This window comes from Oryzias latipes, chromosome 18 (genome assembly GCF_002234675.1).
Source record: "Oryzias latipes chromosome 18, ASM223467v1".
NCBI classification, from domain to species: Eukaryota; Metazoa; Chordata; class Actinopteri; order Beloniformes; family Adrianichthyidae; genus Oryzias; species Oryzias latipes.
The window spans coordinates 30,776,288-30,798,826 of record NC_019876.2 but is presented as its reverse complement, the minus strand read 5'-3'; the positions used below and the strand labels follow the sequence as shown (position 1 = coordinate 30,798,826).

Below are 22,539 nucleotides of genomic sequence, written 5' to 3'. Positions count from 1 at the left end.
TCCGCCAGGCGTTATTCGCCACGTTTTTTGTGTTCACACCCAGGCGATTTTCGCTGACGATGAGCCGAGCGAACATGCAATTTCACTCCCTGACATTAGATGGCGCTTGATGTAAAACAGAAATACTCCTGTACACAAGGTGGCGCTGCGCAACTTTACGCTTCTTAAAGTCACTTTTCACTCAGAAGAAGAGAGCAAGTATTTACGCGCTTGTCAGAATCATACAAAGAAAACATGAATATTTCAAGCACCAGTAGCTCTAACTGGTGCTTGGTTCGGGGATGTTTTAGAATGTCCGTCATTATTTCTTCGCGGCAGTGTAGACGCTACTCGGCGTCTATCTTCTTCGCTGGTATGTGTGCTCAGCAAGGAAGTTTTGTGTTTGAGCGCCCCCAAGTTGTGTTTTACTGTAACTTCAGAAGCTCCAGACACGTGTGCAAAAGCGCCATTCTCATTGGTCGAATAGATTTTGACGCCACGCGTCAAAAAAAAAAAAAACGAACCCGAGGCGTTTTTTAAAAAGTGACGCTTTGACGCGTGGCGTTTTTTCGCGTCGGTGTGCACACTGTCATTGGTGCCCTTTGTTTAGTCACGAGGCGTTAAACGTCGGCAAAAATCGCACGCGAAATTCGTCCCGGTGTGTACGGGCCTTTAACCTCAGCTACCCAGAATATCTCAAAGAATATCTAATTCCTTTTCAGTCTTCTTATGATTTACGTCATGCAGATCAAATCTTTTTTGTTGTTCCAAGAGTTAAAAAAGAAATCGGAAAATATTCATATAATTACAAGGCACCCTCTGACTGGAACAATCTTCCTCCATCCATTCGCCCTTTAACTTCGTTCTTTGCATTTAAAAATGCCTTTTTAGTACATCTCCAACACTCATGTAACTGTTTTTGATTTAATTTGATGTCTTTTCTGCTTTTTATTTATCATTTTTGTTTCCTTCCCTTAAACTAATTGCTAGTAGGTGCATTAAATGTCAATGTGTGTGTGTGTGTGCCTGCTCGTTGTCTTGTAAATTTTAAGTTTTTCTTTGTTTTGACATATGTAAAGTTTGCTCAACTGTATCTGTCGGTATTTGCTTGTTTTGTTGTATGTTGAGGACCCCCTTGAAAACGAGATGACACATCTCAAGGGGCTTATCCTCCAAACAAATAAATTGAAATTGAAATTGAATGCCCTCCAGGAGAGGCAAAACATTTATTTAGTCACTTTAGAGCCTTCACAATGTTAATGATCTGCAGATTATCTCTGTTTTAGAAACTTTGTAATGCTGTATGGTGTTAACAATCTAATTAGTTTGTCATCTTACTGATAAATTTTACAGTATGTAAACTGTATCAGATTAATATGAATATCTTTAAAACGTACAGTACAGACTAAAAGTTTGGACACACTTTCTCATTTAAAGAGTTTTCTTTATTTTCATGACTATGAAAATTGTAGATTCACACTAAAGGCATCAAAACTGTGAATTAACACATGTGGAATTATATACATAACAAAAAAAGTGTGAAACAACTGAAAATATGTCATATTGTAGGTTCTTCATAGTAGCCACCTTTTTCTTTGATTACTGCTTTACACACTCTTAGGATTCTCTAAGAATGCTTCCGAATCAGAAGGTGTGCCTAAACTTTTGGTCTGTACCGTATGTTTATGGTGCCCTGAGGACTTTGCACCGTCTTTGGCTTTCTACTGATCTTCTTCACGTGGAAACAAGGACTTAATGCTGGATTTACATTTCTGTTTAGTACAGTCCTATTGCATTAACACAAAAAAATAGAAGGTTCATTGATCAATTGGAATGTTTTTTGTATTATATTATACAAAGATATTACAGACTATTAAAGCATCTTCAACAATGCCATCATGTTGAAACAACAGCAGAAGCCAGCAACGCTACCTGAGGAAGTGATGTAATGTATGCACATGCATGGATGGCTCGGGTAGCAACATCCAATGAGTTATATAGGATAGAGACACTGCTGTGCTACCATTGCACAGAGCTGGAATAACCAGGATCTGATTTTCACAAGTAAATGATTACACCGCGTTCCAAATTATTCTTATAATGACATTTTTCTTTAATTGTTCTCAATGCAAATGAAACTCAGCATCATTTTTACGTCACTAACCAGAGAGTTTATATTAAACGTCATTGAACAAACCTCCTAAAAATAATTGTATAAGTTTCAACACTAAAAACCTTCAAAGTCACTGTTCCAAATTATTACACACATTTATCGAATGTTGTTTCACAATATTTGAAACATCTATCAAATGTTGTTTCTCAAGATTAGGAGGTCACATTTACTGAAATCCAAAGCTATTCCAATCAAAAACATATTGATAAGTCAAGTTCCATTCGAACATAGGACCTCTTATTTTGAGCAGCCTCACAATTCTTGCATCCATTGAACTTGTGAGTTTTTGGAGAGTTTCTGCTTGGATTTCTTTGCAGGATGTCAGAATTGCCTCCCAGAGTTGCTGTTTGGGTGTGTACTGCCCCCGCCCTCAGATATATTGCTTGAAGATGGTTCAAAGGTCCTCAATAGTGTTCAGGTCAGGGGAGGGTGGGGGCCACACCATCAGTTTATCTCCTTTTCTGCCCATTGCAGCCAATGATGCAGAGGTATTACCTGCAGCAGGAGATGGTGCATTGTCATACATGAGGATCATTTTGTGACGGATAGCATGGATGTTTATTTTTGTACCACAGATCTATTTGGTCAGTCAGAAACTCCACCTACTTTTTAGAGTTCATTTTCACACTTTCAGAGACCCTAAAGGGGCTGATCGGCTCCCTCTCCATGATTCCGGCCTAAAAATGACTCCGCAAACTCCTTGCTGACGTCGCATCCTTGTTGGGACATGGTAGCCATCCACCTACCATCCACTACTCCATCTGGGCCATCATCGTCATCGTACGGCAATCATCAGTAAACAGGACCGTTAAAAAACGAGTCTTCATGTATATCTGGGCCCTCTGCAGCCATTTCAGGATTCAAGATTCAAGATTCAAGAACAACTTTATTAATCCCTGAAGGGAAATTTAGTTGCAGTAGCAGCAATAAGGAAATAGGGGGATAAAGACAGACACAGACACAAAATATACAGGGAAGAAAAGAGGAAAAATTTGAATAAAATAATAATAGAATAACTGTACAGTCTGTAACTCTAGAATTCTCATGTACATCCAAGTCTGCCAGATGAATTGTAGAGTCTAATGGCTGATGGCAGGAATGACTTCCTGTATCGTTCTCTGGCACAGCGGGGGTGTATAAGTCTACCGCTGAAACTGCTTCTCAGGTTGTCCACCTCCCTGAAGAGGGGATGGGAGGTGTAAGGGTAAGGAATAAATGTTTCCAAATTTGTCACATACCCCCCATATTTTTCCCCATATTTTCCTGTAAGTTGTCTTTTTTTTATAAAATCAGTGATGCTCATGTTTATTGAACAGCACTCAGATTACTGGTACAGCGATTCTTCTGTCTCACCACAAGGGGAAGATGACCTTTAGGGAGCAGGCCAGCAGAGCAGCATCTACTGAGCCTGTTTAACGAGACACGAGACAGAAATTGACTGTGTGCTGTTTGTGTTCCAGCTGCTCACTAAAGGCTAACTCTAAAAAAATCCACATTTGTCCGGGTCATCCTTTCAAATGTGCAACAAAAACTGGTGTCAGAAGTGGGATCAGCAGTGCTGTTGAAGAGAGGAAATTGGAGGGCAACACACAAAGATGGAGTTGGAGGAACTACAGGGCCAGCTGAGTGAAGTTCTGCTGCAGCTAAAGTTGGACCAACTGCAAGAGGTGTGTTTTAAAGCTAAAATCTCAACTGAGAAAGAAACAAGAAAGCATACGCTGATCAGACCCATTAGTGAAGCAGTTGATACTGCAATAGAAAATGAAGATGAGGAGGTAGCACATGCATATTTGGACCGCTAAATGAAACATGCAAATGAAGTGAAAGAAAGAGACAGCCAAATGAAAGTTAGTGATGAAACCAGTCAAGATGCAGCTGCCTTAACCAGTCTGAAAGAGCAGTATGCAGCTTTACAGCTGAGTTTTCAGACTGCAAGCAAGAAATTAGAGGAAGAGATGTCAAGGCTGACGAACAAAACGTCCACCCAAGCACAAAGCAGTCATTCAAGTTTTGACTTTACTGGTCCAACAGCAGTTGTGCCACCTGAACTGACAATTCGCCGAGAGTTCAGGATTAATGGGCAAATAGGAGAACGAGGCCAAAAAGACAATCTTTCAAACTTGATCCACCAAATTAAAATGGGACTTAAGAGAAATCACAGTGAGGCTGAAATTATTGAAGCTGTCATCAGAGCCATCAGTCCTGGTTTAAGCCTCCGTGACATACTAGAAATTAAAACGGACCTCACACTCCCACAGCTTCGTACCATCCTGCGAGGGCATTACAAGGAAGATAGTTCCACTGATCTGTATCATCGGCTGATAAATGTCACCCAAGAAAACAACGAGTCTCCACAGAACTTCCTGTTCCGTGCAATAGAACTAAAGGAGAGACTTCTAGCATCATCAAAGGAACCAGGCACAGATGAACAGTACAGTGCTGATCTGATACAGAAGAAATTCTTGCGAGCTGTTGCTACAGGCTTAAGCAGTGACAACGTGAAATATCAGATTAAAAACTATCTAGATGATCCATCCATCACCGATGATGTCCTAATAACAAAGATAAATGAGGCAGCAAGTTTTGAATGGGAGAGACAACAAAAATTCAAGAAGAACAGGGAACCAAGAGTGAGAGAAGTAAAGGTTGAGACACCACCGGTCCATGAAACAACAATTGGTGCAGTCGGCGGACAAAGACAGCCATCTCCCACACCAACAAAGAGTAAAGCTGTAAAAACAAATTCAACATCAAGTCAAAAAGAAACTGCGCTTCTAGAGATCATCAGCCAGTTAAAGGGGGAAATTGCTGAAATTAAAGGAGCCATCCAGAATTCACACCGACCTTCCAGACCACGCCATGTGGTACGGAAACGAGGCTGCAGAGACTGTCAGGACAAAAACATTGGGGAACAATGTAACCATTGTTTTAAATATGGACAGAGTGGACACCTGTCTAAAGGATGTAGAATGCAGAGGAGACCTTCAGACAGATCAGAGCAAATTGACATGCTGGCCAACACAGTGGCAGCCTGCCAGCCCACACCTGGTCAACAAAGCGAACTGCAACAATGCACCCACAAGATCCTCACAGACAGTATTAAACATTTGGAGACAAAAGTAGCATTTAATGCCCAAGATCAGATACACGAGACAGTCACTGTTAGCCTTCTCTCCCCAAAACGGAGGGCTCAGCTCCTGAACCTCATCGGAAAGAAGCACATAATTTCCTGTCTGCTTGATGGCATCGAAACAAAAGCATTGTGGGATACTGGATCACAGGTTTGCCTTATCAATGAAAAGTGGAGACAGCAAAACCTTCCACACACCAGTGTAAGACGTTTAAGTGAGATCATTGGACCTGGTGCACTAGATGGACGAGCTGTAAATCAGACTTCAATTCCTTTCTCTGGATGGGTTGAAGTCAAATTTGCGTTGCCCACAGCCAAACCTGCACCATTTGACTTATTGGTCCCAGTTCTTGTATCCTCAGAATGTGGCGTTGCAGAGGAGCCAATCATTGGCTTCAATGTGATTGAACATCTGCTGGAAAAGTGAATATAACCACCCCGTGTTGCTACAGAGGTCATCAGTGCTGCATTCTCCATCGACTGTAAGAAAGCAGAAGTCTTCCTGAAAGTGATGAAATCTGGAGATGATGGACTTGACGAGGGTGCAGTGAAGACAGGGAGAAAACCTATAAGTATCCCAGCTGGTAAGACGAGAGCTGTCAAGTGTAGTGTGAGAGCAGGCCCACTACCCACACGACAAGATGCACTCTTTGAGCCTGACCAAACATCACAGCTGCTTGAGGGTCTGGAGGCACAGGAGGGTGTCATAAAGTTACAACAAGGTACGTGGTCCCGCATCATCCTCCCAGTCACAAATAACACAGCTCATGATGTTTTATTGCCTCCAAGAACTGTAATTGGTCAAACTCAGATGGTAAGAACAATTTATCCTGCAAACTCAAAAGTGGCAGAAACAAGACAGATTAAATCAAACCTCTTAACCACTGAACAGTCAAACACACAACAAGGTAACCTGGCATTTGATTCAAAAGATGTGGCAACTTACAGCAGTGAAGACCCGTGGGATCCACCTGTCCCTCTCGACCATCTTCCCCCAGCACAGCAGCAACAGGTAAAGAAATTATTAAGGGAAGAATGTAGAGTCTTTGCTCGTGATGATCATGATGTTGGCACCATCCCTTCTCTCCAACTTAAAATACGTCTCAACGACCCCACACCGGTGAGGCGAACCTATATGTCAGTCCCAAAACCACTTCACAAAGAGGTTAAAGAGTACCTGGAAGATTTGTTGAATCGAGGGTGGATAAAAAAATCAAAATCTCCCTACTCCAGCCCTATAGTATGTGTGCAGAAAAAGGATGGTAGTTTTCGTTTGTGCTGTGATTACAGGTAACTAAACATGAAATCCATACCTCATCGCCACCCGATTCCCCGCATAAAAGATATGCTGAACACCCTGAAAGGAAGTTCCTGGTTCTCCGTCCTTGACCAAGGGAAAGCGTACCATCAGGACTTTCTGGAGGAGTCCAGTCGCCCTCTCACCGCGTTCATCACACCATGGGGGCTTTATGAGTGGGTAAGAATCCCTTTTGGTTTAACATCAGCGCCGGCAAAGTTCCAGAGGTCAATGGAAGAGTGTCTTGTGGGACTGAGAGATGTGCTTTGTCTACCATATTTGGATGATAATCTTGTGCACTCTAAAACTTTTGAAGCCCACCTTAGTGATCTGAGAAAGGTTCTTCAGCGCTATGAGAACCATGGAGTCAAGTTAACACCAAAAAAATGTGAGCTATTTAAAAAGCAGGTGAGGTTCTTAGGAAGGCTGGTAACTCTTGATGGGTACACCATGGACCCTGCTGACATCGCACCGGTTCAAGCTTTAAACCAGAGGAACCCGTCCACCATCGGGGAACTGAAGAAGTTGTTGGGATTCATCTCCTACTACCGCACCTACATTCCTAATTTCTCACGGATTGCCAAGCCCCTGTATGATCTGCTGTCCAGTGAGAAGGCTTCAAAGGTAAAAGATGGAAGGAAAAAGCTTGACAAAAAGACAAAAAACAAAGGAGGCCGGTTACCATCATCTCACCCAGTTGTGTGGTCAGCTGCACATCAACAGGTACTTTGTCAGTTAGTTGACTGTCTCACTCAGCCTCCAGTTCTGGGTTACACTGATTTTGAGCAGCAGTTTATCCTACACTGTGATGCATCACAGGAAGGACTTGGAGCTGTCCTCTACCAAAGGCAGAGTGGGAAGCTAGTGGTTATTGCTTATGGGTCAAGGACTTTAACTGTTCCAGAAAAGAACTATCACCTCCATTCAGGAAAGTTGGAGTTCCTTGCCATGAAATGGGCCATATGTGAGAGGTTCAGAGATTACCTCTATTACTCGCCACCATTTGTTGTCTACACTGACAATAATCCACTCACATATGTACTCACAACAGCCAAGCTAAATGCCACCACACACAGATGGGTGGCTGAACTAGCTGATTTTCAGTTCACTATTAAGTATCGACCAGGGAGAGCCAACAGGGATGCCGATGGTCTGTCACGCATGCCTCTAGACATAGACCATTTCATCCAAAACTGCACCGAGACTGTGACACCGGAGGTAATGAACAGCGTGACTGAACCTTTGGCTGTCCAGCTGGCAGAAGGTGAGCCTTGGTTGTGCCCTCTGACCATCTCAACAGCAATAACAGAGATTCAGAAGGAGGCCTGGATGTCAGTGGAGGAGATTCCTAAAGCAGACCTTAGACTGGCACAGCAGGAGGATCCTGTAATTGGTGAGGTGCTCAAGTTTGTCACAACCAATGAGTGGCCAAAAGGTGGAACCCATGCTCACAACAAAGGAATAGGTGCTCTTACATGACAAAAGCAGAAGCTGTATGTGGACAAAGAGGGTCTACTGTATAGGAAAACATCCAACCGCTCACAGCTACTACTCCCTAAGAAATTTCACAAGCTTATTTACAAAGAATTGCATGAGGACATGGGCCATTTAGGTGTCGAGAGAGTTCTGACCCTCATCCGAGACCGTTTTTACTGGCCTCACATGCAGAAGGACATTGAGTACTATGTAACTCAGGGATGCAGCTGTCTGAAAAACAGGCGCCCCAATAAGCCAACCAGAGCGCCCCTCATCAACACTACCACCACCTACCCATTTGAACTGGTTTCTGTTGATTTCTTACATTTAGAGAAATGTAAGGGGGGATACGAATACATCCTGGTTGTGATGGACCACTTTACGCGGTTCGCTCAGGCTTACCCCTGCAGAAACAAGAGTGCCAAAACAGCGGCAGAAAAAATATTTGGAGATTTTGTCTTAAGATTGGGTTTTCCCACCCGCCTTCATCATAACCAGGGCAGGGAGTTCGAAAATAAGCTGTTTGAAAAATTACAACAACACAGTGGAGTCAAAGGATCGAGAACTACGCCATACCATCCTCAGGGGAACGGTCAGGTGGAGCGCTTTAATCGAACGCTGCTGGCCATGCTTCGAAACCTTCCCGAGACTGATAAAGCTGGTTGGAAAGCATCCCTGGCAAAAGTTGTCCACGCTTACAATTGCACACGCAATGAAGCAACCGGATATGCACCTTACTTCTTGTTCGGAAGGAACGCCAGACTTCCAATTGACCTGATGTTTGACCTCACAGTGAAAGATCAAAGCCGTTCACACAGAGAATATGCTGAGAAGTGGCGAGCTCGCATGAGTGATGCTTACAGGCTGGCGTCAGAGACAGCACACAAAGAGGGAAGACGAGGAAAGCTACTCTATGACAAGAAGGTTCATGGTGCTGAGCTGGAGCCAGGATGTAGAGTGCTGGTCAGAAATCTCATTTAAAAAGGAGGACCAGGGAAACTGAGATCTTTCTGGGAAGACACTGTGTATGTAGTGACACAAAGACGACATCAGGACAGTCCAGTTTATGAGATCAAAGCTGAAAATGGAAGAGGTAGAGTCTGTGTGGTCCACAGAAACCTTCTCTTGCCATGCAACTTCTTGCCGGTGGATGAAGAAACCTTACAAGGATACCAAAACAATAAGAAACCCAGAGTCAACAAAGGACGATCTCCACAAACAGAGCAAGACGACAGTTCAGGGGATGATGATGACTGGACAGGAATCACGGGATGGCCAACAGATCATCAGAAGCGTCAGTGTGAAGTGGAACCTCCAACTGATCAAGGAAGCACTGCAGCTGAACATCAAGATGAGAATGAGCCACAAAATGAGGAGGGCGAGCTTCATGAGGACGTTGAGATACAAGAAGACGAATGTTCTCAAGGTGCCAGTCTCAGTCAGCCTGAAACGGAAAGCAGTGATCAAGAAGAGGTCCAACCGTCATGTGCTGAGGAGAGAAAGTATCCTTTCAGAATGAAAAAGCCAAAGTTAAGGTTTACTTACCATCAGTTAGGACAGCCTGTTATGGCATCTGACTGAAATGTTCTGGTAAAGAGTTAAGATTAATGTGACAGCTAAGTTAGAATTATTTTGGTTCCGATGTTCATTTCCAGTAAGACAACAAATCTTTTTCTTTTGTAATGTTTAAGTGTTTTTTATATACACAAAATAGACAGTATGCCTTATTTTTACAGTGGGGATGATTAAATGGTTATGTTAAGGTTACTGTATCATATGTGAACTAGGAGGTATAAACTATGTTAAAGTGCCTTACTCAGAGGGAATACAGATACCCCTGCGATTGATGGACGTAGCAGTGGACTGTCATCCTGCACAATGACACCATCTGCAAGCATATGGCAGAAAGGGGGAGATACCTGTCGTGTGAAATACTGTGGGAGCAGTGACGTATTCTTACAAACGGTTGTTGAACTCTAACTCCTACACAGTTGTACCCTGTCCGAATGCAATAACAATTGCCACATAGGGTCAGATTTTGCCGTATGGCAGGGACGCCATTTAATTTTTGAGGGGAGAGTGTAAGGGTAAGGAATAAATGTTTCCAAATTTGTCACATACCCCCCATATTTTTCCCCATATTTTCCTGTAAGTTGTCTTTTTTTATAAAATCAGTGATGCTCATGTTTATTGAACAGCACTCAGATTACTGGTACAGCGATTCTTCTGTCTCACCACAAGGGGAAGATGACCTTTAGGGAGCAGGCCAGCAGAGCAGCATCTACTGAGCCTGTTTAACGAGACACGAGACAGAAATTGACTGTGTGCTGTTTGTGTTCCAGCTGCTCACTAAAGGCTAACTCTAAAAAAATCCACATTTGTCCAGGTCATCCTTTCAAGTGTGCAACAGAGGGATTGTCCATGATGGTTCCCAGTTCAGCCAGTAGTCTGTCCCCCACTACTTCTTCCAGATTGGCAATCTTGAAGCCAATAACAGACCCTGCTTTTCTAATAAGTTTGTTCAGTCTGTTGGCCTCCTTTGCTTTGATGCCAGCACCCCAGCACACTGCAGCAAAGAAGATGGTGCTCGCCATGACAGACTGGTAGAACATGTGGAGCATCCTGCTGCAAACATTGAAGGACCTGAGTCTCCTCAGGAAGTAAAGTCTGCTCGTGCCCTTCTTGTAGACCGCCTTAGTGTTTGTGGACCAGTCCAGTTTATCGTCTAGATGTACTCCCAGGAACTTGTAGGACGAGACAATTTCCACATCCGTCCCACCGATACAGACTGGGGAGGGCGGAGACTTTCTCCTGCTAAAGTCAATCGCCATCTCTTTAGTCTTGGCCACGTTTAGCTGCAGGTAATTTTCCCCAGACCACCTGACGAAACGCTCCACGAGGCTCCTGTACTCCTCTTCCCGTCCATCTTTCACACACCCGACTACAGCTGTGTCATCAGAGTACTTCTGGAGGTGACAAAGCTCAGAGTGGTACTGGAGGTCAGCTGTGTATGTGGTGAATAGGAAGGGGGACAGCACGGTTCCCTGAGGGGCTCCTGTGTTGCTTATCAGGGTGTCAGACACACAGCTCTGCAGTCTCACAAACTGAGGTCGACCTGTCAGGTAGTCCTCATTCCACGAGACGAGGGGGGCATCCACCTGCATCTTCCCTAACTTCTCCCTCATCATTCTCGGCTGGATGGTGTTGAAGGCTGAAGAGAAGTCAAAGAACATTATCCTCACTGTGGTGTTTGGCTTTTCCAGGGAGGAGTATGCCCTCTGCAGCAGGTATATCAGTGCATCCTCCACTCCAGCCTTGGGTTGGTATGCAAACTGCAAAGGGTCTTGGAAGGGGCTCAACAGGGGTCTGAGATGTGACAGCACCAGCCGCTCCATGACCTTCATAACATGGGAGGTCAGTGCTATAGGCCTGTAGTCACTAGGGGCCTCAGGATGGTTTTTCTTTGGCACCGGGATGAGGCAGGAAGTCTTCCACAGCACTGGGATCCTCTGAAGATATAGGCTCAGGTTGTACAGGTGCTGAAGTACACCACATAGCTGGCTGGAACAGTTCTTGAATATCCGGGGACTGATGCCATCAGGTCCAGCAGCCTTTCGCTGGTTGAGCCTCTCCAGCTCTCTCCTGGCCTGAGTGGATGTGATGAGCAGTCCATTTTGGGAGGTGGGGGTAGGGTCTGTGAAAGATGTCAGCTGTGGTGAGGGGGGAGGGGATTTCAGAGGTGCTGATGATTGCCCTGGAAGGTGAGTGGAAGGAGTCCAGTGGTCGTTCAGTGGATAACTGGGTGGACTGATGAGGGAGGGGGAGCTGGTGTCAGACCTGTTTAAGAACTGGTTTGGATGCCATGCAGGGCAGCTGAGGGAGGGAGGTGGGGGGAGCTGAGGTGTTAATGGCCCTAGAAGGTGGGAGGAAGACCGTTGATCACCCAGAAGAGGAGTAGGGGGGCAGCTGGGGGAGGGGGAGCTGGAATCAAACCTGTTAAAGTTTCTGCTTGTGAGTGTTGTTTTGAATAGAAGGTTTACGTGGTTTACGCAGCTGCTCTCTTAATCTGATGTGTTTATCTGACAGAAACCTTCCTTATTTTGCCTTCATCTGCACCAAACCGGGTAGTTCCGGAATCCTCAAAAAATCTCTTAATAGTACGATAATCACGTGTAAGTTTTCCTGAAATATCCAAGGTTTTCATGCCTTGGCATTTCACTATTTCAGGCTTTTCAGCATATATTCCTTGAGGATCTTGGTCTGCTTAATAATGTGGAACGTCCTTCTTAAGTAGTTTTCCCCTTAGCTCACTTGACAAACTAGCTATCACAGGTGTCTGAGATTGATGTCAGTAGGAAGAAAAATGCGTCATGTAAACGGCGTTCGGAATAGTCTGCCCCGATCAGTCTCGTTCGGATCAAAATTTCTTTCCGATTGAGATAGGTGGTTATGCCTATTGTTGATCCGGTCGTTGTTCATGTAAACGGTTCATTCCGATCATGTGTCCCTACTGCTCGCTCTGGTTTAACATCATCCAATGAAGGATGTTTTGCTCCAGAAGAAGCTTTGGAGCTCAAACAGGACTGACCGGCTGCTACGCGGACGCCCGGTGCGACGCGCAGACGGCTCTGGTCCGGGCTTGGCTGCCGGTGGAAGGAGCGAACCATGTCTCTGAGCAGAGGGGAACGTTTGAGGGGAAGGGGGGATGCTTTGTTACGTGTGCGCTATGTGTGGGAGACATCCGATTGTGATCCGTCCTGCAGTTCTAGGTAAACGAGCTGCCGAACTCAGGAGAACCGGGTCTCCCGGTAAAAGTGTGTGTCCGGGCAGAGCTTGGACCGTCAGCTCACTCAGCGGCTTTGGGGCAGTGTGTGAGCTTTTCAAATCAGAAATGTGGCTCCGTCCTTAGAAATCGTTCAAACAATCACGTGGATTCGTGTTTCCAGTCGTGTCCCGACTAAATAAAGGCTGATGTTATTCCCACATATTTACGTGCAGCAAAGATGCAGATTGCAGCATTTCCAGCATGGATTTCATGTTCATCCAAGGCTGAATGTTGTTAGCACATGTTAGCCTTCCTCTAACCCTGGCTTCTTCCAGCTCCGTTCCGGCACAAAAAAGCACTGACCACACGGATTAAAATTAAAATGATGAGCGAACAGGCGCTTCATAATAACCATCACAATAATAAGAGCACGTTAAGTAGATCATCTTTTATAATACCGAGCTGTCACATATATGCATGCACGCCGTTCAAAATCTATAACTTCTTTTTTTTTTTAACCCAAGGTATTTTTATTGAGTTTTACATTATACAAACACAATTACAGAGTTCTGTAAGTCTGAAAGACAAATTACTAAAAGAAGTGTTTATAATAAAACTAAGGAAAGGAAACAAAAAGAAACAACAAAAAAATAAAAACATAATAATACGTAAGAATAATAAATAAAATTAACAAAATACCCCATACCATTCCCTGTCACTGCCACCGTCAAGCCATCACTCCATCACGCACGACCTGTACTATATGCTACCACGTGCAGCTAAGCTGCTATAGGCTTATATGACTAAAGAGCTGGAAATGTTCTCAAAAAGGGACCCCATAATTCTTCAAATATGTCAAGAGACTTTTGGAGTGAACATCTAATTTTCTCCAGTTTTAAACAGGACATGATATCCTGTAGCCACTGTGAATAAGACGGGGGAGAGGTATCTTTCCATTTAAGCAGTAAAGCACGTCGTGCCAGGAGTGATGCAAAGGCTATACCCTGTTTTTTGGCAGTACCTGAAACAGCTTGGTCCTCCACAACCCCAAAAATGGCTGTTAATGGATTTGGTTTGAAATCAGTGTTAAATACACGAGACATTGTGTCAAAAATTGTCCTCCAATATACATTCAAATGTGGGCATGAAAAGAACATATGATACAGATAGGCATCTGTAAGATTACATCTTGTGCATAGTGGACTAACTGTGGGGTACATAGAGGCCAGCTTTACCATGGAAATATGGACCCGATGTACCACCTTGAACTGAATTAGTTGGTGTCGAGCACAAAATGAAGATGAGTTTACCAGTTTAAGAGCAGAAACCCAAGTATCATCTGATATAGGGAGGCCCATATCTTTTTACCCAGACATCTTAAATTTATCCACAGAGGAATATTTAAGGTTCAACATAGTGTTATATAGTTTAGAAATAAGACCCCTCCTGGATGGATCTAGTGAAAAAATCTTGTCAGTTATTTCTGTTTCTGTGGTAGTTGAGAATTGTGGTAGTTGTGAAACAAAGAAATTACGTACTTGAAGGTAACGAAAGAAATCTGAGTTTAAAAGATCAAATTTCTTTTTCAGTTGAGCAAATGAGGCAAAAGTATCCTCTGTAAGTAGATCTTTAAAGCGAGTGATACCGCTGTGATGCCATCGCAGGAAACCTGAATCCATAGTAGATGGCTTAAAAAGGTGATTCATGGCAAGAGGACTCCAAATGTAGAAACTGTGCAGGCCAAACTGTTTTTTTTAAATTGAGACCATATCTTCAGTGTGTGTTTAACTACAGGGTTGTTAAGAGATGCAATAAAACGTAAAGGCAAACCAGAGCCAACAAAGGTCAGAGGCGAGAGATTGTTGTCTTGGCAGAGCTCGAGCGCTATCCAGTTAGGACAATCCGAGTGGTCAAGGTAGAAAGACCAATTCACAATATTTCTTATATTGGATGCCCAGTAATAGAAGCGAAAATTCAGCAGGGCAAGCCCCCCTTCTATTTTAGTTTTTTGGAGGTAGATTTTATTTAGACGAGGTCGTTTACCCTGCCATATATAGGAAGATATAAGAGAATCTAGTTGCTGAAAAAAAGAGCCAGTAATGCATATTGGAAGAGTTTGGAAAAGATACAGAAGTTTAGGCAGTATAACCATTTTAACAGAGTTCACTCATCCAACTAAGGACATTGATAGGGAAGACCACTGCCGGACTATCAGTTTGATTTGGTTTAAATAAATTGCAAAATTTTCTTTGAATAAATCTTTGTATTTTTGGGTAACTGTGACTCCAAGGTAGGTAAATCTACTGCGCTAGACTTTAAGAGTGAAACCATTAAAGTTTAGGTTCCGTGCTGCTTCGTTAACTGGAAAGAGCTCACTCTTACTAATATTCACCTTATAGCCTGAAAAACTGCCAAAATGACCGAGCAATGCCAGGGCAGAGGGAAGGGACTGAGCTGGATTGGAGACATAGAGCAACAGGTCATCTGCATATAAGGAGACTGTGCTCCACACCTCTTCTCTTGATACCGGATAGGTCTTTACAACTGCGAAGTGCTATAGCAAGAGGTTCTATCGCTAAGTTGAAGAGTATAGGGCTCAAAGGGCAGCCCTGTCTGGTCCCACGGTACAGGTTGAAAGGGATTGATATTTGGGAGTTAGTGCGAATCCTTGCAGTGGGCTCAGAATAAAGTAACTTGATCCATAGATTAAAGGCAGGCCCAAAACCAAATTTTTCCAGTACAGCAAGCAGATAAGGCCACTCGACCCGATCGAATGCCTTTTCTACATCAATAGTAATCACACATTCAGGTACGTCTTCAGGGGCAGAATAAATGTCTAATATTATAATATGCCTGTCTTCCTTTGATGAAGCCAGTCTGATCCTTGGAAATAATGGTAGGGAGGACGCTCTTCAATCTATGAGCTAGGACTTTTGCTAAGATCTCAGCGTCCGTATTCAAAAGTGAGATGGGTCTATATGATGTGCGATCTGTAGGATCCTTGTCTTTCTTTGCAATAAGTGTAATGCAGGCCTCAGTAAAGGACTGGGGTAATCGATCCAATTTGCAAGATTCTAAAAAGACTGAACAGAGTATCGGTGAGAGTAACCTGGAAAACCTTTCAAAAAATTCTGTAGGGAAGCCATCTGGACCAGGACACTTGTTTGACTGCATTGACTTGATGGCCGCAACTATTTCTGCCTCCAATATGGGCTCTTCCAATTTTTTCCGTGAGTCCTCTGAAATAGCAGGAATATCAAGATTGCTGAAAAAGTTATGAATGTCACTGGCATCCCCATGGGACTCTGAGGTGTACAGTTTAGTGTAGAATTCTTTAAACGTCACATTAATTTCTGAAAGGTCACTTGTAGTTTGGCCAGCACCTACTTGTATTTTTGAGATAGCCTGTTTTGCTTTAAAGCCTTTGAGTTGGTTGGCTAGTAATTTGTCAGACTTATCTCCATAGCTATAGAACATGGTCCTGTTTTTTAGAAGCAGACGCTCAGTATAGTGAGTAGTTAGCAAGTCAAATCTGGATTTGAGTACAACTCGTTTCTTGTACAGTGCTGGACACTTGTTTTGGGCATATTGACTATCGATTAGTCCAATTTGGTGAATGAGCTCATTTCTTTCTCTATTTGTTTTGCGCTTCATGCGAGCAGTATACAAAATAATCTGTCACTGTAGGTAAGCTTTGAGGGCATCCCACAGAGTAAGATATGATATCTGTGGATCAACATTAGTGTCAATAAAAAAAGTAATTTCCTTTTCAATAAACTTAGTAAAATTAGTGTCCGATAGAAGAACAGAATTAAATCGCCACTGCCTGCTTCCAGAGATAATACCAGGGAAAGACATAGATAGTGTAAGGGGGGCGTGGTCAGAAATTACAATTGTTTTTTATTCACATGAAGAAATAAAGTGGAGAAGTAAGTTATCAACGAGGAAATAGTCAATTCTAGAGTATGTGTGATGAACTTGTGAAAAGAATGAATATTCCCTGTCTGTAGAATGTAAAAAACGCCAAATATCCTTAATACCAGGGTCTGGGGAGCCAGTTTAGCTCGTGCTGGTTTGCGGCGCCTTCCATCCATGAAACCAGGGTTCGACTCCAGGCTGCTCCCTGTTCCCTTCTCTACCTCTGCCGGTTCCAAGCCCGGTTTGAGAAGGTTGCGTCAGGAAGGGCATCCGGCGTAAAACATTGCCAAATTTACCATGCGAATTGTTCGCTGTGGCGACCCCTGATGGGAGAAGCCGAAAGTGGAAGAAGAGGATCCTTAATACCAAAGTCAGCAAGAAAGTCACAAACCAGACTGGCCGATCTAGTAGCCCCGCTGGGGTTACTAGAAGAACGATCCATACTAGGGTCTAGCCAACAATTAAGGTCCCCGCCCAAAATAAGGTGGTATGTATTTAAATCAGGCGGTATAAAAATGTTCTTTTAAAAAATTCTGCATCGTCCTCGTTTGGAGCATAAACATTGACTAAAACAACCAGTGTTTTGTGTAATCTGCCAGAAACAATCACATACCGTCCAAATTTATCTGATATCACATTTTGGGATTCAAATGGGACATCATGACTGATCAGGATTGAGACCCCTCGTGCCTTCCCCTCAAAGGAGGAATGAAATCGTTGACCGAACCAACATGACAGCAGCCGATTGGAATCTGTGCTACGAATATGGGTTTCTTGTAAAAAAGCAATTTTCGTTATAAAGCGTTTAAGATGGGAGAAAACCTTTTTTCTCTTGACAGGATGGTTTAAACCCTTAACATTCCAGCTTGTAAAATTAATGTGATTAGTCATACTGCATAATTAGAAAGATGTGGTGGAAAGAAAAATAAATAAATAAATAAGTCACAAAGACCCAGCAGTTGGAGCAACAGAACAATGTAATCAGCACTTTTTTCAGTAGCATTATTGACAGTGACAAACCCCCCCCCCCCCCCCCCCCCCCCAATAAGACAGCTACTAAACCAAACAGCAGCAAGCTCTGTAAAATAAACATCTCAAAAGTCCTCTTCAAGTTCCCAAAAAGAAAAACAACTACAAAGCATCAAAAGCCAATGCTCCAGCCCAAAGAAAGTAAAAAAAGACAGCACCTCAAAGAGAGAGGAAGAAAAAAAAGAGAAATATCACCCAGAATGGCGCTGAAGGCTGAAGAAGCGGCAGTCAGTGTTGGAGAAATGATCCTGACCCGGTTTATGTCAACACATCCTTCAAACGTGACCATATAGTTCAGGATGCTCATCGATATATTTCTGTGCTTCTTGAACGGTGTTATCCACTTTCTGACTCCATTGGGTGTTGTTATGTGGAGGCGGGCTGGGTACAATAAAGCCGGCTTCAAACCCCGTTTATACAGTCCAGCCATCAGATCTCTGTACCGTGCTCGTTGGCTCGCCACTTCAGCGCTGTAATCCTCCACAATACGAATGTGCTGGCCTTAGTAGAAAAACCTTCCCCTGCGCCGTGCTTCTCTGATGAGCAGCTCTTTCGTCTGGAAGCGGTGCAGGCGGAGGATGACGGGACGGGGCGGCTTTCCAGTAGTCGGCTTGGGAGCTAGCGATCGGTGGGCTCTGTCAATTTCAGGAAGCGATGGCAGGGTTTCCTTCCCGTATAAATTTTGCAGTAGTTGGGAGAAAAACGCGGTCGGATTACCACTTTTGGTAGCTTCTGACAATCCAAGAATGCGCACGTTTTGACGGCGGCTACGATTCTCCAAATCGGTAGCCTTAGCCTTTAGCTAAGCGTTCTCTTCCCGGAGAGAAGAGCAGGTGTTCTCCAGATCCATGACACGCTGGCTTAGATCATCAGTGGCAAGCTCAAGTGAAGAGATGCGCTGGTCATGATCGTCCAGGAGGAGTTTATTTTGGTCTAGTTTGGAGTCGATTGCATCAAAGGACGACTTGAACTCTGCGGAAAGCTTTTCACAGTGTTCTTCAAGTAGCGCTTTAATGGCATGAAGTGTCAGGCTAGGGCTAACACTAGCATCCTCTTTATCAATAGCTTTCTGTCCTTTAGGCGGCATTTTAGTTCCTTTTGTCAGATCCGGTGATATTAGGAAGTGATAATAGGAAAAACGTAGACAGGGTTGCAATTTTGCAATTTTATTTGTATAGCCCAAAATCACAACAACAGTCGTCTCGATGGGCTTCGAAGTAAAACATGAAATCAAAAATCAAAAAAAAGGTGTATGAGGGCTGAAAAGGTATGAAAAGTAAGAGGTCGGCCGGAGCGTGCTCTAGATGCGACTACTCCATCCACTCACCTCCCTGAAAGATTAAAAATCTATAACTTCTAATTGTAACATTTTTACCGAATTTTTTTTATTTTAGCTGAGTCAGCACATTTTTTGGAACCGTTTTTTGTTTACCACGCCCACATACCTGAAGCGATCTTTTCATATGTTACATCGTTTTGTTCAGCGTGCGCCAGGGAATGGCATATTCATTTTTACGACACTCCAATAAAAAATGCGTCAGCTAGCTAAGATCGCAACACTTGCAAATTCCCCATGCGCATGCCGTTCAAATTTCTACTACTTCTAATTCCAACCTTTTTTTCCACAGCAGCTTGCCATGGATGCCCGACAACCCACTAATGTAGTGTTTGTAGAATTGAGCTGGAAATATTTTTGTGCAATTCCGTGAAAACCACTTAAACAAAAGTGTCGTTTTCCCATATTGTCGAAAAACACGAAAATCGCCATAAATCAGAGTTCGACCCAAGCCGTAGGTGGCCATCCCACAATGACTTCAAAACTTCCTTGGGATGTCCCCGACACGTGTGTTTTGGTTTCGTTACTGATTTTTGACTGTTTTTCTTTTACTCCATGCGCGTTTTTCGGCCCATTCACTTTTTTTACATTATCACTCATTGTGATGTCATCGTCATGGGTGGGGTGTTGTTTACCATAGCGAAAATTCATTTTCTACGGGTCCTAGGTGTGTGCAAATTTTGGTGAATTTTTGTGCATGTGGGTGGGGTCCATTTTTCCCTTAAAGACACAGAAATCTTTCCAACTGCGAAAATAGTCCGGTCCTTGCATCAGTTATGCTGCTGCGGGCCAAAACTAAAGCCCTGCCTCTGATTTGTCACACGTCTGATGAGGGAAAACTCTTACCAGCCAAGGATGGGGGATCTCTGGGAGGGGCATCTGAGGAGGGAGTGGAAGACTGCTGTGGATCTCTGACTTCAATGAAGGCTCTGTCAGGTAAAAGGAATAACATAAAAAATGAAGATTTGCAGCAATAACTAAAGATCCAAACAAACACGCATTTCTTTGCATTGTTGGTAAATGGAAATGTGGTTATTAAAACAGAGGAGCCTTTTATTTTACACAAAACAATTTCCAATGAGAGCTTGAAAACAGTTTAACATAACTCAGTGAAATCAAATATGTTCAGACTGAACCCATTTTTTCCTTCCTCAAATGAATATTCTTCAGCTTTCAACAAAACAGACAAGATTATTCCCCATATTTTGGAAAGTCAAAGAGATTTTGGGTAAGTAAAGTTAAAGTCCCACACCTAGGTGTGTGAAATTTGTGCTGTGGAGCGGTGAGCTACAGACACGTGCTCTGGAAACATTTGGTGACATAACCCCCCAATCCAGCCCCTTAATACTGAGTGTCAAGCAGAGTGACACTGTGTCCTTTTTTGAAAGTCTTTGGTATGACTCAGCCTGCGTTTGAACGCACAACCTTCCAGTTACAGGGCGGACGCTCTACCACAAGGCCACTGAGCTGGTCTAAGTGATTAATGACATAAGCAATCACTTGCCTATATTTGCTATATTTGACTTTAAATTGCCAAAAAAAGTCAACTGAAATCCACCCAATATCTAAAAGAATAAGGAATGCTGAAACTGTAAACGCTTTCCGAAACGATCTCATGAATCAAGACTGGAATGGAATGTATACTGATGATGTAAATGCATATGATGGTGCAGTCACTCCACCTTCAGGTTCCTGATCCACAGCTGTCTTCAGTACAGTTTATTACCCTCAGCCTATGTTAGGCCGCATTTCCACTGCAGGGTTCAAGTGACCCGATTCCGATTTTTTCCTCTCATGTGGCACAGATCGGATATGACCGGTGAACGTGTAAGCAGGACAAAGGCGCATGGATTCTGATTTTCTCAGATCAGATACAGGCCTCATTCATATGTGGAAATAAATCGGATATGAATCGAATACGTGCATTAGCGTGTGCCATGTAAGCAGACAAATCGGATATTCTCCAGTAAATGCGAGTCGTACGTCAGTGACGTCAACTCAGGACACCACCAACTGAGATCACATGACTTATTAAGGTGCTTTTGTGCTGATTTTGCTGTCAGCGTGTTACCTTTCAGCCTCAGCCGTAGTCGGAAACCGCTGTTATTTAATGAAGCGGGACACCGTTGCTCTGGACCAGGCTAGAAACCGTTTATTTCTTTGCTTGTGTTGCGGAGTGGGGGCGTGTATGATGGGGACCGCGCGTGCTTTATGTGTGTGTGTGTGTGTGCGTGTGTGTGTGTGTGTGTAAGGAGAGGAGAGGAGAGCAGGAGAGTGTGACGGGGAACCGTAATAAAAAGAAGGTGTCTCCCCCAAAAGGACTAATTTTGGAGTCTTTTTTAACCCGCTGGAGGCTGAGGGTTCCAAACTGGAAAGTGAACCCCGTAGGAGAATCCGCCTTCGGCCCCGGAGAAAATCTCCCGTGTGTTTCTGACCACGGTCGGAAAGGAGAAGTCATCGCGCAGGAAAGGTTCAACACTTGGATCAAACTGTTATTACAGCACAACGTCTGCAAACACTTCCTCATTCAAAACTCAGAGAGAGCACATGAGCCGGCCGAGCAGCCCCCCTTTTTCCTCTCCAGCATATCACCCCTCCTGCTCATCCTGAGCTGAAGCGCCCAAGGCAACGCCTCCTTCCGTCGCTGTGTTGCCTCCATGACAACCGCAGTCACACAAAAGTCCGAAGGAGGTCTGCGGAAGGCGGAAATGCTGCTACGTAGTCCTCAAAACGTCTACGTTTGATAGTTTCTGCATTGTATACTGTAAATGCAAAAATTGGACACGGGTCATTTTTAAAAGATGATGTAAGCGGGTCGTCAAAAAAATTGGATATAGTCAGAAAATCGGATATGGGCATCAAGACCTGCAGTGGAAATGCAGCCTAAGTGTCTTGGTTTCTGTTCATTCTTGTCAGGTCATCTGCTCTCTTGTGTCACAGTTTGGTTTTTCCCCATAGTTTTGTCATGTTTCAGTTTGGTTATTAAATGTTTTATTTTGTGTCACCAATCCTGGCCTCCTGCATTTTGGGTCCTCAACCACCAGTTCCAACCACCAAACTCTGACTACAATAAACTACAATAAACTATCTTTGGATCTTACAAAAACAAAGTTTGTGGTTTTTGGTAATAAAGAAAAAACAGAAGTGACTTTGTCCATTGACAACAGAAACATAGAACAGGTGACTGAAATTAAATTTTTAGGGGTTGTGTTGGACGACAGATTAACATGGAAATCTCATATTGTCAGGTTGGGAGGGGCAGGTGAGCGTGAAGGACCCAAAATGCAGGGACGGAGGCACACGGGTCCAGGGCAAGGGGTTTATTTTAAAAAAGCGCTGCAGAGCAGGATAACAAAACCAAACTCACTGTGGGCAAAACTTGAAAACATGGCAGAAGGCAGAAGACAGACATGGACATGACAGCCAGGGAAGAGAC

At 43.6% G+C, this 22,539-nt stretch overlaps 1 protein-coding gene across 4 annotated transcripts in view; it reads right to left on the bottom strand.

The window, feature by feature from the left end:
• The window catches only part of afap1 (actin filament associated protein 1), a 122,408-nt gene that overhangs the window by 36,737 nt on the left and 63,132 nt on the right, over positions 1 to 22,539 (bottom strand). For all 4 annotated transcript variants that reach the window (XM_011473453.3, XM_011473451.3, XM_020701974.2 and 1 more), the window contains one exon: positions 19,950 to 20,032. In XM_011473453.3, the coding sequence (XP_011471755.1) occupies positions 19,950 to 20,032 (83 nt within the window). The remainder of the gene's footprint in view (positions 1 to 19,949; positions 20,033 to 22,539) is intronic.